The 16,500-nt window shown below is 47.4% G+C and overlaps 1 protein-coding gene across 1 annotated transcript; it reads left to right on the top strand.

The window, feature by feature from the left end:
• The first annotated feature begins 4,320 nt into the window (after nt 1–4,320).
• LOC101964007 (large ribosomal subunit protein eL39) lies at nt 4,321–12,214 on the top strand. Its single transcript, XM_078024623.1, has 3 exons — nt 4,321–4,539; nt 4,656–4,725; nt 11,703–12,214. The coding sequence occupies exon 3, from the start codon at nt 11,762–11,764 to the stop codon at nt 11,915–11,917; it is 156 nt and encodes a 51-aa protein (XP_077880749.1). The 5' UTR covers nt 4,321–4,539; nt 4,656–4,725; nt 11,703–11,761; the 3' UTR covers nt 11,918–12,214.
• Nucleotides 12,215–16,500: the final 4,286 nt, after the last annotated feature.

Consider the following 16,500-nt stretch of genomic DNA (forward strand, 5'->3'; position numbering starts at 1 on the left):
AGAGGTCTAGCAGAGCTTAAGTACACTTTTTGGAGAGGGTGGGGGGCTTTGCATACATCAGAACAAATCATCTTGAGGCACGGGAAAATTGAACAACAACTTTGAGACATGAGTAGTACATTCATTGGTGGGAACAGTCTGGGCAGGGGTGATTGGTCACTCTTGAGCAGGGTACACATTTAAACTGATTGGCTTTGTGGCCTGGATGCTTATGTGCTGAGCTATTTGTGTAAAGGTAAAATTTCTAAGCTGACTCTAAGCTGCGAGAGTCTGAGTTAAAGTGTAAAAGACTGGGGATTGTAAGGTTTCTAAATTGAAAGGCTTGGGCTAAAAATAATAATAGGCCAGGTATTGTTAAAATTCCTCTGCTACCCCCAGAACCTGTAATCTCTGTAGCTGTTAGAACAATACCTGAACTGCCCAGTAAATATTTCCATTGACTCCCTGGTTGTTTATTAGCTAAGGGCTCCAAATAGCTCAGATGTAAGCATCCAGGCCACAAAACCAATCAGTTTAAATGTGTACCCCGCTCAGGGGTGACCAATCACCCCTACCCAGATTGTTCCCGCCAATAGATGTACTAATCATGGCTCAGGGTTGTTGTTCAATTTTCCCGCGCCTCATGATGATTTGTTCTGATGTATGCAAAGCCCCCCACCCTCTCCAAAAAGTGTACTTAAGCTCTGCTTGACCTCTGCTCAGGGCTCTGGGCTGCTCTCCCTTCCTGAGTGGGCCTTGAGCCCCAGCATGCTGGTTCAATAAAACTTCCCCCTGCAATTGCATGAAGCTGGTCTCGTGTGTGGTCTCTCCCTCCGACGCTCCGCCAGACCCTTACATTTGGAGCCCTTAGCTAATAAACAACCAGAGAATCAATGGAAATATTTACTGGGCAGTTCAGTTATTGTCCTAACAGCTACAGAGATTACAGGTTCAGGGGGCAGCAGAGGAATTTTTAACAATACCTGGCCTATTATTATTATTTTTTTTTTTAGCTCAAGACTTGCAATTTAGAAACTTTACAAATCCCAGTCTTTTACACTTTAACTCAGACTCTTGCAGCTTAGAATCGGCTTAGAGGGCTGGGGATGTGGCTCAAGCGGTAGCACGCTCGCCTGGTATGCGTGCGGCCTGGGTTCGATCCTCAGCACCACATACCAACAAAGATGTTGTGTCCGCCGAGAACTAAAAAATAAATATTAAAAAAATTCTCTCTCTCCTCTCACTCTCTCTTTAAAAAAAAAAAAAAAAAAAAAAAGAATCGGCTTAGAAATTTTACCTTTACAATACTGGGAATTTTAAAGCAAAATATACAAAACACATTATTTTAACAACTATAATTTTGTCATACACCGGCAAATTCTTTAACCTCTAGAAAGAACAGATGCTGGAAAATGAAAACTGCTTGTCCACTATAGGTACTATTAAACACACAGTAACCCCAGCGTGGGAACATAAAGGAGGACGGCTCCTCTTACCTGAAGTTCAGCCTCAGGCCTGCAAATGCCCCAAGTGTACCCTTTACCAATCCCAGGGAAGAACTTGGGGGACTCCACACTAAGGCAGCAGGCCAGGATGACATGGAGGGCAACGCAGCTAGTGCATGCCTACCTCACAGGGGGCACTTTATCAGGTGTCTGTTTGAGTCCATTGTTTCACTTCACCACCCAGTCCTCTGCTCTGATTCTCACCTAGAGATTGGAGATAAGGGGAGACACCAGCTCCCTTCCTTTGTTAGAACATTCTTTAGAGTCCTTATCTCACTGCAAACTTCCCTAGAGTAGTGTTTACTGATTAGTGTTTAACCCAACACCTAAGGATAAACACACAGAGCTTTTTGTATTTCTCTCCTCTCTTCTGGAACCACACACAGTATGCTGTGCTCAGAGAAGTGGCTTGGCCATCCCCAAACAAATCATTTCTCATGAATTTTTGTTTTTCTTTTTTTAAAGATACTTCCAGAATGTGTTATTTTACCATTTCTACATTTAATACACCAGGCACTTCAGAATAACTGAAAAGACCCTGTAGTTCCAGGAAGTTTTTATATCCTCCCCCAGGACTACAGTGAGGAGTCACATGCACACGGGGAACAGCAGATCCGATGCCATGCCCCGGCTCAGAGCTGCCTTTTCTTCTTCGCTTTCTGCTCAGGCCTCCCAACCAAATGCACCCCGCCTGGTATCTTCTAGAGGTTATCTAACAACTCCATCCCAAGAAGTCATTTCTGGAACACACTTCTTTTCTACAATGCTTTTCCTTCTTTGCCCTTGAAACCCAGCACCTGTCCCATGCTGCCCAAGTGTCCTACCACTGAGCAGTATCACGGCATTTTTTACTTACCTATGTTTATTTACTTATGTTTAAATTTGGTACCTTGGATTGAACCCAGGGGCACTTATCCACTGACCCACATCCACAGCCCTTTCTATTTTTTAATTTTGAGACAAGGTCTAACTTGCTTATGGCGTGGCTAAGTTGCTGAGGCTGGCTTCAAACTTGCAATCCTCCAGCATCAGCCTCCTAAATCGCTGGGATACGCGGATGTGCAGCATCGCCCAAGTTCAAGTCCTCTTTTTGAAAAGAAGGAAGGGGGAGTGGACAGCAGTCCGTGGGTTGTTTCCGCTGCACACCCTCCCCAGGGCCAGCCTCACAGCCTCTCCAGGGCCAGTACACACCCTCCCCAGGGCCAGCCTCACAGCCTCCCCAGGGCCAGTGCACACCCTCCCCAGGGCCAGCCTCACAGCCTCTCCAGGGCCAGCCTCACACCCGCCCCAGGGCCAGCCTCACACCCGCCCCAGGGTCAGCCGCACACCGTCCCCAGGGCCAGCCTCACAGCCTCCCCAGGGCCAGCCTCACAGCCTCCCCAGGGCCAGCCTCACAGCCTCCCCAGGGCCAGCCGCACACCCTCCCCAGGGCCAGCCGCACACCCGCCCCAGGGCCAGCCGCACACCCTCCCCAGGGCCAGCCTCACACCCGCCCCAGGGCCAGCCTCACACCCGCCCCAGGGCCAGCCTCACACCCGCCCCAGGGCCAGCCTCACACCCTCCCCAGGGCCAGCCTCACACCCTCCCCAGGGCCAGCCGCACACCCTCCCCAGGGTCAGCCGCACACCCGCCCCAGGGCCAGCCGCACACCCTCCCCAGGGCCAGCCGCACACCCTCCCCAGGGCCAGCCTCACAGCCTCCCCAGGGCCAGCCTCACAGCCTCCCCAGGGCCAGCTGCACACCCTCCCCAGGGCCAGCCGCACACCCTCCCCAGGGCCAGCCGCACACCCGCCCCAGGGCCAGCCGCACACCCGCCCCAGGGCCAGCCCCACACCCTCCCCAGGGTCAGCCGCACACCCGCCCCAGGGCCAGCCCCACACCCTCCCCAGGGCCAGTGCACACCCTCCCCAGGGCCAGCCCCACACCCTCCCCAGGGCCAGCCGCACACCCTCCCCAGGGCCAGCCTCACACCCGCCCCAGGGCCAGCGCACACCCGCCCCAGGGCCAGCGCACACCCTCCCCAGGGCCAGCGCACACCCTCCCCAGGGCCAGCGCACACCCGCCCCAGGGCCAGCGCACACCCTCCCCAGGGCCAGCCGCACACCCGCCCCAGGGCCAGCCGCACACCCTCCCCAGGGCCAGCCGCACACCCGCCCCAGGGCCAGCCGCACACCCTCCCCAGGGCCAGCCGCACACCCTCCCCAGGGCCAGCGCACACCCTCCCCAGGGCCAGCGCACACCCGCCCCAGGGCCAGCGCACACCCTCCCCAGGGCCAGCGCACACCCGCCCCAGGGCCAGCGCACACCCGCCCCAGGGCCAGCCGCACACCCTCCCCAGGGCCAGCCGCACACCCGCCCCAGGGCCAGCCGCACACCCTCCCCAGGGCCAGCCTCACACCCGCCCCAGGGCCAGCGCACACCCTCCCCAGGGCCAGCGCACACCCGCCCCAGGGCCAGCGCACACCCGCCCCAGGGCCAGTGCACACCCTCCCCAGGGCCAGCCGCACACCCGCCCCAGGGCCAGCCGCACACCCTCCCCAGGGCCAGCCGCACACCCGCCCCAGGGCCAGTGCACACCCTCCCCAGGGCCAGTGCACACCCTCCCCAGGGCCAGTGCACACCCTCCCCAGGGCCAGTGCACACCCTCCCCAGGGCCAGCGCACACCTGCCCCAGGGCCAGTGCACACCCTCCCCAGGGCCAGCGCACACCTGCCCCAGGGCCAGCTGGCACGTTCTAAGCGCCTGCAGAAGTTCTTCTTCCGCTTCCGGCCTCCCAGGTCAAGACCCGCGGCCCTGTGGCCACCAACAGCCCTAACGGCCCTGGGACCGGGCTTCCGGCCTGAAGGGGGCTGTGTGCCGCGGACACATCCGGGTGGGACACATCCGGGTGGGACACGCTGCCACCCACGCGGGTTCCAGGGCCGCGCAGAGCCCCGCCTTGGGCCAACTTCCGGTGAGGCCCGGCGCTCCTCCGCAGCCGCCATTGTCCCTGCTGGACGCTCCTGCGGCCCAGAGACCCGGAGGCCTCGGCCTTGAGGCCGTGGGCTTGACCCAGGTGGGTGGACTCGGCCGGGGGCAGCAGTGGGGCGGGACTCCCCCGGTGTGGACAGGCCGAGGGCGGCGGCCGGCCCTGGGTGCAGGCGCCGTGTCCTCCACGTGTCTCCTTTACAGTTGTCGCCGCCCACGGAGTCGCCAGAGGCCCTGCGTCCGCACCCGCCTTCCGACCTCGGCCACCCCGCAGGTAAGAGGGCGCCCAGGCCGCCCGCCCGCCGGTTCCTGGTGGTTTCCCCTCCCGCGGCGGGCGGAGCTCGAGGCCGGCCACCCTGGGCCTCCCTGCGGCCACCCTGGGCCTCCCTGCGGCCACCCTGGGCCTCCCTGCGGCCCCTGAGGGGCAGCGGCCTGGCCCCGGGGGCGCCGAGGCAGGAGGTGGGACCTCTGCCCGGCCTGACCCCAGCCTGACCCCAGCCTCGGGTTCTGTAAAGCCTGGACGTGGCTCTGGGAGGGAGGCCCGCGTGCAGGCCCTTGGGGACCTGGGGATTGAGCCCCGTGTCCTCTGGACAGACGTGGAGGTGGCCTTTTGAGGCAGGGCCTCTGTCCGTGGCACCGATCGAGAAGTAGGGAAGCTTGTAGAGAGGCAGAGGTGAAGGGTCTTGTCGGGACCCCACCCAGGACCTGGGGGGTGCTAGGCCAGCACCCCACCTGACCCGCCAGCTCGGGTCTCCGTCGTCTTGCAGTGACGGGATGGAGGCCGGGGCAGGAGGCCGGGGCAGGAGGCCGGGGCAGGAGGCCGGGGCAGGAGGCCGGGCAGGCGGGCTGCTGCAGTACTGTGGGCAGCAAGGGACTAGCACCTCGTGTTTGCTGAGACCTGTTAACAGTTCCTTAGGACGGGCTCCAGCCCTTGGGGACATGAACATTTCAGTTTCCCAAGTGCTGCTCTGGTTTCCTGGGTTCCATTCTCAGTAATGGCCTCCATTTTATTTAGCTCACTCAATATTGGACCCCCGATTTACCGAACTGCACTAACTACCCATCTGTAAATCTGGCTTCTGTATGAGCTACTTATTTACGTTGTTTTTGGTTACTTGCCAAACATCCTAAATTAAAATAGACAATACAAGTCTGTCCTTCTTCCAAATCGTGTGTTTGATAGCAATTTCCCCTTTATCTGCCAACTACCAGTTCCCATTAATTTGGAAGGGTGCAGTAGGAGGACTCATTATTTAACTACTGAGCCATATCCCAGGGCTTCGATAAATTGCTGAGGCTAGTCTCAAACTTGGGATCGTCCTACCTCAGGCTTTAAGAGTTACTGGGATTATAGGCATGTACCACCACACCCAGCCACTATTAAATTTTAATATTCACATACCGTTTAGCCCAGCACCTTTCCTACACACTCTTGGCTCAATAATTTATAGAACTAGGAGATAACCAAAAAGCTTTTACCAGAATAATGCTATCAATAGAATAAAGGAGGGAGCGCATCACCTATGCTTTTCTGTTTAGAAGAGGTCAAATGAATTACTGTGTGTCAACACAGTAAAATACAGCGCAACCTTTATACAAAATGGACTGGCTCTGAGGGAAAGAGCTTCAGGACACACCATGTCTTAGTTGATAAGTAGGATGGAAGGACAAGCACATTTGTGCAGTTTCTATGTACATACATACAGTCCTCCTTCCCCTCCCCCCCCCTTTCCTATTCAGCTTTCTCTCATCCACCTCCCTCACCATCCCCACTCTGTGGTATATGTATGTAGATGTTTAGGGAAAAGTTGATAAACTCTTGTTAGGAAGGTTGGAGTGGAAGTTGGGTAAGTTTACTTACAAAGAGGCATTTTAATTTTTACTATATAAAATATGCTTCTGTGTTGTTAGAGCTTCATAAGGTTGCATACAGATAACTGGGAACCTTTAAAAAAAAATCATGCAATGGCACACACCTGTAATCCAGCAACTCTGGAGGCTGAAGCAAGAGGGTCACAAGTTTGAGGCCAACCTTGGCAATTTAGAACCCGAACTAAAAATAAAAAAATAAAAATTCAGCAGTAGCACAGTGGTAGAGCATCCCTGGATTCAATCCAAAGTGTGTGTGTCCCTTTATTTATTTATTTGCAGTTCTGTTTAACCACAAACTCTGGGTTACTTCTCCACATAAGAAGTGAAACTGAGCAGGCACTGTCACACATGCCCATAATCCCAGGGCCTTAGAAAGGTGAGACAGGAGTACCCAAAGTTCAATGCCAGCCACCGCAGTTTAGCGAAACTGACAAACTTGCTGAGACCCTGTCTCAAACACAAAAAGGGCTGGGTGTGTGGCTCCAATGTTAAGTGCCCCAGGATTCAATCCCCAGTACCAAAAAAAAAGTGAAACTTAAATCCCTTCCTCTTCAATTGTGGGATGTTCCATAATAATTTGTCCTCTCCTTTCTTGGATCTAGAATCAGTTATTTCTCTAAGTAGCTGTTTTCTTACAGTAGGAAATAATATTTAAATGAAACACTGGGACAATTTATGTTATTAGATTGGTCATTGTTCCCTGCCTTTTTCAGTGGGGAAAGGTAGGAAATAAGTATTTCCTTGTTTCAAAAGATAAAACAGATCCTGAGTTCCCAGGAGTTGGAGAAAGACTTCTTTGGACAGAGGTGCCTTTGTGATGTAGATGAATGTTCCCCATTCTCCTTTCTTCAATTACCTTTTTAAAGTTTAGTTGCAAGTACACACCATTAAATAATTTTTCATAATAAATCTTATTTAAATTGGAACAAGAGACAATTATCCTTTCTTTTTCTAATATAGTTACCTGTGTCTGAGTCATTCAAATTAAATTGAGCCCTTGCATGACCAATGTCACTATGTTTTCTTGGTCTAGTTAAATATTTTAAAAATAATTTTTATTCAGAAAAGCAAAAAAAAAATTATAATTCTAGCACTCAGATAATTATCATTAAAATATTTAGCAAAAGTTCTACACATATAGGAAAAATAATACTGTTTGAGAAAGGATTTAAAATGAAAGACTGAGGTGGTGAAATTCTTTCACTGAGGGGAAACGTGAGGCAGGAGAGTTGGCAGGTCGTTCTGACCGCTCAGGGCCAACCCCCTCTCATGGAGATAAGTCCTCCTAGTAAAAGCTTTTCTTTACAGAGATTCTTTCCTAGAATTAATAACCTGAGCAACGACCATTCATCAAGCTGTGCTATTCTTGTTGACCTGTATCATTATAAGAACCAAGTTGCTGTAATTCCCTTTTTATTTTTTATCTGTAAAATCAGATCCTTTGTATGCCATTTGGCTTGAATAATAGGGTCTTTGTTTTCAATTTTGTTGTGCCTCAAACTGCCTTGTGATTGGGGGTGTAGTAAGAGGGAGAGGGTTCCCTTCCACTTCCCTGTTAGTTCTTTTGTGAGTCCTTTGGCTGAATCTAGGAGCCCCATTAATGTAAGAGCTGCTTAGCAAGAAAATAATAAGTTTTTAAGAATTAATGTGGGGATATTCATAACAGAATGAAGTCTGAAGAAATGACCAAAGCATGATGCTTATTTTAGACAAATAACAGTATATTTGTAAAGGAATCATCATAGGGTAAATGGATGTCTGGACTAGAGTCGTAAATTCTAGGGATGTTACTGAGAAGTACATGGGGGAGAATAGACGCGTGTGGAAGGTAAGGGTTAAAGAATGTATTCAGGTTGCAGCCCTAATAAACAGTCTGCTGTTTCCCAGCCTTGGTATGTGAAGGACATCCCTCCCAAGAGAACTCTTGTGACTTGCTGCATGTAGGAAAAGAGAGGCTGAATATCCCTTTCCTCAGTGATTTTAGCTTGAAATAATTAATATACCAATTTGCCATATTTTGTTTTTTTATGTTTTTGTGGTGCATGCTACTAGGGAAATGCTCAACCACTGAGCTACACCACAGCATTTTTTTTTTTGAGGATTGAACCCAAGGCCTTATGCAAGTTAGGCAAGCACTCTACCAGCTGAGCTATGTCCCCAGCCCTGATAGTGTGACTTTTTAAAAATTCCTTTCTCTGTTGGGGTGCAGCGGAGCCTCGGAGGGAGAGACCATACAAGAGACTCACTTCATGCAATCGCAGGGGGGAAATTTATTGGGGATCCGTTCCAGCGCGCTGGGACTCTGTGCCCACTCAAGAAGGGAGAGCGGCTCAGAGCCCAGAGCAGAGGTCAAGCGGAGCTTAAGTACACTTTTTGGAGAGGGTGGGGGGCTTTGCATACATCAGAACAAATCATCATGAGGCGCGGGAAAATTGAACAACATCTCTGAGTCAGGATTAGTGCATACACTGGCGGGAACAATCAGGGCAGGAGTGATTGGTGCTCCTAGGTGGGGTACACATTCAAACTGATTGGTTCAGGTCCTGCAATGCCTACGTGCCAAGCAACTCGGAACCCTTAGCTATTAAACAACCAGAAAGTCAGTGGAAATATTTACTGGGCAGTTCCAGTATTGTCCTAACAGCTGCAGGGATTACAGGTTTTGGGGGTAGCAGAGGGACTCTAACAATACCTAGTCTTACTTTTTAACTCAATCCCTGCACTTTGGAAACTTTAGGATGCCTGGTCTTTTACACTTTAACTCAGGCTCTGCGGCTTAGAATCAGCTTGGAAATTTTACCTTTACATCTCCTTTCCTTTTCTATGGAATAAAAAAAAAAAAACCAACTATGATTTATTTTCTCAGTGATTACAAAGGGATCACAGCTAGACTCTGTTTTTCAGCGCTAACAGTTGAACCCAGGACTTTGTACATACCAGGCAAGCACTCTCCTGCTGAGGTACATCTCCAGGTACCTTAGCTTCAATAATATGCAGAAACTATGCTCTTACACATTTCCTTCCTTCCCCACTTCCCTCTATTGAATCCAGAACCTGGAGCATGCTACAAAAGTACTTACCACTGAAGTATATGCCCAGACTTAAAATTTTTATTTCAAGACAGGGTCTTAGCTGGGCACAGTGTTGCATGCCTATAATCCCAGTGACTCTGGAGGCTGAGGCGGGAGGATCACAAGTTCAAAGCCAGCCTCAGCAACAGTGAGGCACTAAGCAACTTGGTGACACCTGTCTCTAAATAAAATACAAAAAAATAAGACTAGGGATGTTGCTCATTGGTGGAGTGCCCCTGATTTCAATCCCTGGTACCAAAAAAAAAACAAGACAAGGTCTTGCTGGGTTGCCCAGGCTTGCCTCAAACTTTCAGCCTCTTGAGTAGCACACAATACCCTACTTCTGCATTAAATTGCTGAAGCTGGCCTCCAGCTTCCAATTCTCCTGCCTCAGCCTCCCAAATTGCTGGAATTATAAGCATATGCCACCATGCCTGGCTCTTTCACCACTTTTAATCTGTCATCCTGTTAGGTAGGAGTTCCGGATGTGAAGATGGTGTCAGTAGGGTACAAGAAAAATGCGACTTGGAAGACAGGACAGGGAGTTGAGTCATGACATCCCTGTTTATAATGTTCCGGTACCATAGCGACTCCTGCCACTGAGGATTTATTGCCCATGATAACTCCCACCACCACAGGCTTGGAATCTAAACTCACCAGTGGGAGCACATGCGGGGAGCTCTCTATTAGGTCCACACAGGGAAGAACGCCTCACAGCTCAACATAGGAGGCAAGAACTTCCAGACATGGTTTTAGCCACTCTGCTGTACCTGACTGAATGCCACTTTTATCTTCACCTTCAACAAACTGTTCTTTACCTGTTTCTTCTGCTTGACTTGCTCAGTTCTTTACTGGGGACACCAAGGACCTGGACTGCAACTGGAGACCCCAGCCATGCAAATCCCATTGCTCTTTTTTTTTTTCTTTTTCACCTGGGATTGAACCCAGGAGTGCTTAACCACTGAGCTACATCTCCAGCCCTTTTAATTTTTTATTTTGAGACAAGGCCTCACTGAAGCAGGCCTTGAATAAGAGATCTTCCTGCCTCAGCCTCCCGAGCCACTGGGATCACAGACATGCCCCACCGTGCCTGGCACAATTCCATGCTTTCTGACCTCCTTGGTTTCAGCTGGGAAATTGGCTGTTCACCTCTCGGAGGATCCCTGTACATAACTGGGTGCTTCTCTCTCACTGCTTTAAAGATTTTCTTTATGTCTTTGGTTTTGACACTTTGACTATATTATGTCAGCATAAGGCTTATTTGTTTATCTTTGTATGGTTTCTTAGAGATTCTTGGATGCATAGATTTATATCTTTGATCAAATTTTGGACGTTTTCAGCATTTATTTTTTCAAGTATTCTTTCTTTCCCTTTTTTCTGTTTCTTTCCTGAGACTCCCACTGTTTCTTCTGTCTGTTCCTCTGACTTTACAATCTCAGTTGACCTACACTGAAGTTCACTTGTTCTTTCTTCTGACTGCTCAAGTCAGCTGTTGAAATGTCTAGTGAGCGGAGTACAGTAGCACTCCCTATAATCCCAGTGACTTGGTAGGCTGAGGCAGGAGGATCATGAGTTCAAAGCCAGCCTCAGCAACTCAGCCAGACCCCGTCTCAAAATAAAAAATAAAAAGGACTTGGGATGTGGCTCAGTGGTTAGACGCCCCTGTAAAAACAAAAAAGAATTTTTGACTTTATTGTTGTTTGTTTTATCAGATTTAATCAAATGTGCCAATAGTTCTGGAGTCTTTAAGATGGTGAACCAGGGATGATTTTGGTTTTATCCCTGTTGGAATTCATGTTGTTCCATGAATCTATGCCATCGTCATCTCCTCATTCTGGGACACTTTCTGTACCTGGTTTTTACACTTTATATTTTCTCTGTGTGCTTAATTTTCCACCTTTCCTATCGCTCTTTCCGTCCGTGAGTCTTGTCTTCTGTGTCCCATTTTTCAGGAGACCCATCTGTGGCCACCTGTTCTGTTCTTATGTCCAACACAGTCTCGCCTGGTGGTTCTTGCGACAGGAGCCTGCTGTGTTGCCCAGGCTGGCCCCCACTCCTGGTCCCTGTGGTCCTCTTGCCTCAGCCTCAGCTGCTCCCCCGCTGGCAGCTGGTTTATTGTTTGACACATCCTAAGTCTGAGGAATAGTCTCTGTTATTTATCTATCCTATTTGCCATTTCTCCTCATAATTAGTCATTTTAAAAGTCCTTATCTTTAACCCTAATTTATTTCATTTGTTGCTGTGATTCACTTAAGTGTATTCTTTGGATCACCGTTTTTTCCTTTTTCTTATGTTCCTTAATGCTTAGAGATTTTTGGCTCTCTCCTTCCGACATCGTGGTATGCACAGTGAACTCCATTCCTCACCATGTCTTCTCACAAGACTTTCAGGATCAAGCGATTCCTCGCCAAGAAACAAAAGCAAAATCGTCCCATTCCCCAGTGGGTTCAGATGAAAACTGGTAACAAAATCAGGTACAACTCCAAGAGGAGACACTGGAGACGAACCAAGCTGGGCCTTTAAAGAATTGCATTTAAGATAGCTTCATCAGGGCCATTGTCACCTTGCCATATGAAGCTGAAAATGTTACTTATGTCTGAATAATGGGGCGTGTTTAGTGGGAATATGATTTTTTTGCTTTGTTTCTGGTCTCTGCACTAATAATTAATAATAAATTTTGAAAAACCATTTTGTTTGAAAATAAAAGGATTGTTTTGGATGTATTCCAGAATTTAACAAGTGTTTGCTATTGTCACTGGTGTATTTTGTGGTGATGGGAATCAATCACAGGGCATTCTGCATTCACATACATTTCCATTCCATAATAAATGTGTTAAGAAGAAACCTATGTGTGTCACTGTCAGAATATTCCAGTCTTTACTTTTGCCAGAACATTTCCACATGACTGTTAAACTCCATTGATTTTCTTTTCCCAGTAATGGTCCTCTGATCCTTCATTTACATTCCCAGTTAACAAATAATTTTTTAAAAAATGGCTCTCAGCAAACCCACATAAATACAGTTATCTCATACTATCTAAAGGCACCAAAACCATTCACTGGAGAAAAGAGAGCCTATTCAATAAATGATGCTGAGAAAGTTGGAAATCCACATGTAACAAAATGAAATTAAACCTTTACCTCTCGGTATGGGGTTGTGGCTCAGTTGTGCTCGCCTAGCATGCACAAGGAACTGGGTTCAATCCTTGGAACCACATAAATATGTAAAAATAAAGATATTGTGTCCACCTAAAACTTAAAAATAAATATTTGGAAAAAAATTAAAAACAAACAAACAAACAAACTTTACCTCTCACCCTGCATGAAACTCGACTCAGAGTAGACCAAAGACTTAAGCACTCACTAGACCAGAGACACCCTGCATCTAATAGAAGAAAAAGTAGGCCCAAATCTTCTCCATGTCAGCTTAGGATCTACTTTCTTAACTCGCCTCCTAAAGCATAAGAAGTAAAATCAAGAAATCAATAAATGGAGGGCTGGGGATGTGGCTTACGGTAACGCACTTGCCTGGCATGTGTGAAGCACTGGGTTCGATTCTCAGCACCACATACAAATAAAATAAAGGTCTTTCAACAACTGAAAAAAAAATTTAAAAATCAATAAATGGGATGGATTCAAACTAAAAAGCTTCTTCTCCAGCAAAGGAAATAGTAATAGAGACTACAGAATGCACATCAGATAGAACACTAATCTCCAGGATATTTAAAGAACTCAAAAAACTTAACACTAAAAAAACCCAAACAATCCAATCAATAAATGGGCTAAGGAACTAAGCAGATACTTAAATATAGAATCAATCAACAAATATATGAAAAACTGTTCAATGTCTTTAGCAATTGTTATGCTCGAGTTCAGGACCCCCAAAGACCACCAGAGACTCAAGATCCATGTAAACAGCAAAGAGGTGTTTATTGTGAGCTAGCTCGGTCCTCTGCACACACACACAGCAACTGGTGACTCTTGAGAGGCGCTGAGCCCAGGGTTTGCAGCAGTTTTATACAGTCTATGGAGAAGGCAGGGACTTCACATAGATCATAGCATCTCTTAGCAAATCATCACACACCGTGGGAAAATGAAATAACTCTAAAAAATGACTAGCACATTCACTGGCGGGAACAAGTTGGCTAAGGGTGATTGGTCAGAACAAAAGGGGTATTCATTTGAAGTGATTGGTTTAAGCCAAGAGGGGTGTACATGCTGAACTACATGGTTTCCCAACATGTTATCAACCACCATAAACTACTGGGAGGGTCATCTAGCATCCCAGGTGTTTCCCTGTCTCATGCTGATTGGTGGCTGCTAGGGGTTGCTATGGATCCCCACCTAGCCTGACTGAGTCAGGGACACCTGGCCAGCAGATCTCTCCTGTTATTTGTAGATAAACCACTTAGCAGGGTGGGAATGTGCCTAGGATGTGGGTCTTTCCAAGGACAAAGGTCATGTCCTTCCTTGGATAGGCTTTGCTCTGAGATAGAGGCTGGTTTTTCACTTGCAGTGCTAGGCAAGTGCTCTACCGCTGAGCCCCATCTCCAGCCCCTCCCCTTTTCTTTAACAGCTGCTGGGGTCTGTGGTCTCTGATGTGGCCATTCCCCTGTGAACTACAGCAAGAAAGCTGCAAAAGACAGTGCGGACAGGAGTAAGCATGACTGACAACCGTTGGTCAGCCCTGATCTTCTCCATCCTGTCATTAGTGAAATTCCTCACCAATCTTTCTGCCCTGCTGGCAATACCTCTTAGACCACATTGTTTTATGCTGTGGCTACTGGCCATCAATTAAGCATTTTTTAAACAAGCAATTCTAAGAGCCAGTTACCATCTGCTTGGTACATGAAATAGTTAACGTTAAACATCATCTTAACTTACTACACTCTAGACAGGACTATCACAAGATGGGAAATCCAGGTTTATATTTCTCAGTGTACCAGAATTTTTCTAGGCTAAGAGTTTAGATCAGGACTAATGCTTCAACTGTAGTAGAGGGTCAAATTATAAAACTGACAGTTTCTCCTATGTATACGTGTGTGTGTGTGTGTGTGTGTGTGTGTGTGTGTGTGTGTGTGTGTGTGTATGTGTGTGTGTGTGTTGCAATGCTGGCAATGCTGGAGATTGAACCTAGGGCCTCATGAATGTTAGGTAAGCATTATACCACTGAGCCATACCATCTCTAGCCCAGTTTCTCTTATATTTAAAAGTTCATAATATCAAATAAGTTTTACTGATAAAGTAAACAAAAAGAACATTCTATCTTTTTGTTTGTTTTGGTGGTACTAGGGATTGATTCTAGGATCTGGTACCTGTTAGTTAGCTTGTGATCTATCACTGAGCTACATCCCAAGCCATTTTTTATTTTATTTTATTATATATATATAGAGAGAGACACAATACCTTTATTTTATTTGTTTATTTTTATATGGTGCCAGGGATTGAACCCAGTGCCTCAACACATGCTAGGCAAGCGCTCTACCACTGAGCCACAACCCTGGGCCCATTTTTTATTTTTGAGACTGGATTCTGTTTAGAGGCTGGCTTCCAAGTTGCCATCCTTCCGTCTCAACCTCCTAAGTCACTGGCATTCTAGGCCTGACTGATAAAAAAGTTTCTAGACAGAATTCCTTCCATTCTGGAAAACCTGTTTTTGTTCTAAAGGCTTTAAAGTAATTGGATGAGGCTCACCCACATTATTGAGGATAATCTCATCAATTGATCATAGATATTAGCCATTTCTACAAACTACCTGCACAGAAACACTAGCCTTAGATTTGCCCAAACAATAGAGTCCCATACTGTAGCCACATTAACACATAAAATATAACCATTGCAATGAATAAGCTTTAAAAATATATAGTCAAAAGATAACAGTATTTCTATTCTACAATGTTCAATTCATAATTAGTGATTGTTTGGGCATCTATAATTTTTTCCTGAAATAAAATTTGATTGTATGCTTGTGGACATGATATAATAATCTGTTTACTAACTTTCTGGGTGCATTTATTTTTATTTTATGAACTTTTATTTGTCATCTCTTGTGCATCAGACAATGAAAATGGATATATAATGGCCATAAGAGGGTGGTGGGGTTATGCATATCACACTCAGCAAGAAGCCCAGCACCACTCAGAGGGCTTATTTCAGGCTTTTTTCACCAGAGGACCAGATGATCTAGTGCTCTGAAATTCTGGGGCCCCAGCTGATGTCACACGAGTGCTGTCACAAGGGGCTCTTTGTAGGAAATTTTACATCATTCCTTAACTCTTACAACATTGGTGGGTTTGAATTCTCGACGCACATGGCCAGGACCAGGTGGAGAGAATCCAAGATAAGTGGTTCACAGGTGCAGACAGAGACTTGCCTGTGTTATCCTACGTGGGTGGCCCTTCCCAAGGCAGCAGCAGCTCAAGGTGGCTTGAGTCGACCTTCCTAAGAGCTCTGTTTCTAGAAACTAAGCCTATGAAGTTACAGTTCAGACAGCAGTTAACTGGCCTAGCAATTAAACAATGTAGCTACATTTTTACAGAGTTCAGAAAGTTACAAAGTAAAAGAAGAAACAACTTTTTTTTTTTTTTTGGAGGCATCTGTTGAGTCTGGCTTGAAGCCTGGCAGGGCGTCTAGGTTTCCATTTCAAGAGGCAGTAGTCAGCCTCCCAAGCCAGTTGCTTACCACCCAATAGGTAGGAACCCTTGGTTAACTGGGTCCCTAGAAGACACCAGGTCTGGATTTTCCAGTGAGTGCTGATATAATCCTTGTACCTTTTCACTAAGCACCCTGTAAGTACTTTACCATATTATTCACACAGTACCTCAAAGACACGTGCCGCTCACGATGCTCATGAGCAGTAGGAAGGGACAAGCGGAAGAGGGACAAGAGTATAATAACCATGGGACAGGGTTTACGGGTAGAGTCATTTCAATTTAAGAAGCATTAACCAGGTGACAAAAAAGGGAAATGCTTCTCCAAATATGGAGCCACAAATGCCAACTGTCAAAGTCTTAAAATAACAGGGCATCTTCTGGAGAAGCTGGGAATCAAGAGACTGGAAATGAGAAGGGGCGGCCAGTAGGGGCAACAGACCACAAGGCTACCCAG

This window comes from Ictidomys tridecemlineatus, chromosome 10, assembly GCF_052094955.1.
Source record: "Ictidomys tridecemlineatus isolate mIctTri1 chromosome 10, mIctTri1.hap1, whole genome shotgun sequence".
NCBI lineage: Eukaryota > Metazoa > Chordata > Mammalia > Rodentia > Sciuridae > Ictidomys > Ictidomys tridecemlineatus.

Bases quoted from the DNA above. Each gene is read 5' to 3' on its own strand.
- LOC101964007 (XM_078024623.1), top strand. From the start codon at position 11,762: ATGTCTTCTCACAAGACTTTCAGGATCAAGCGATTCCTCGCCAAGAAA.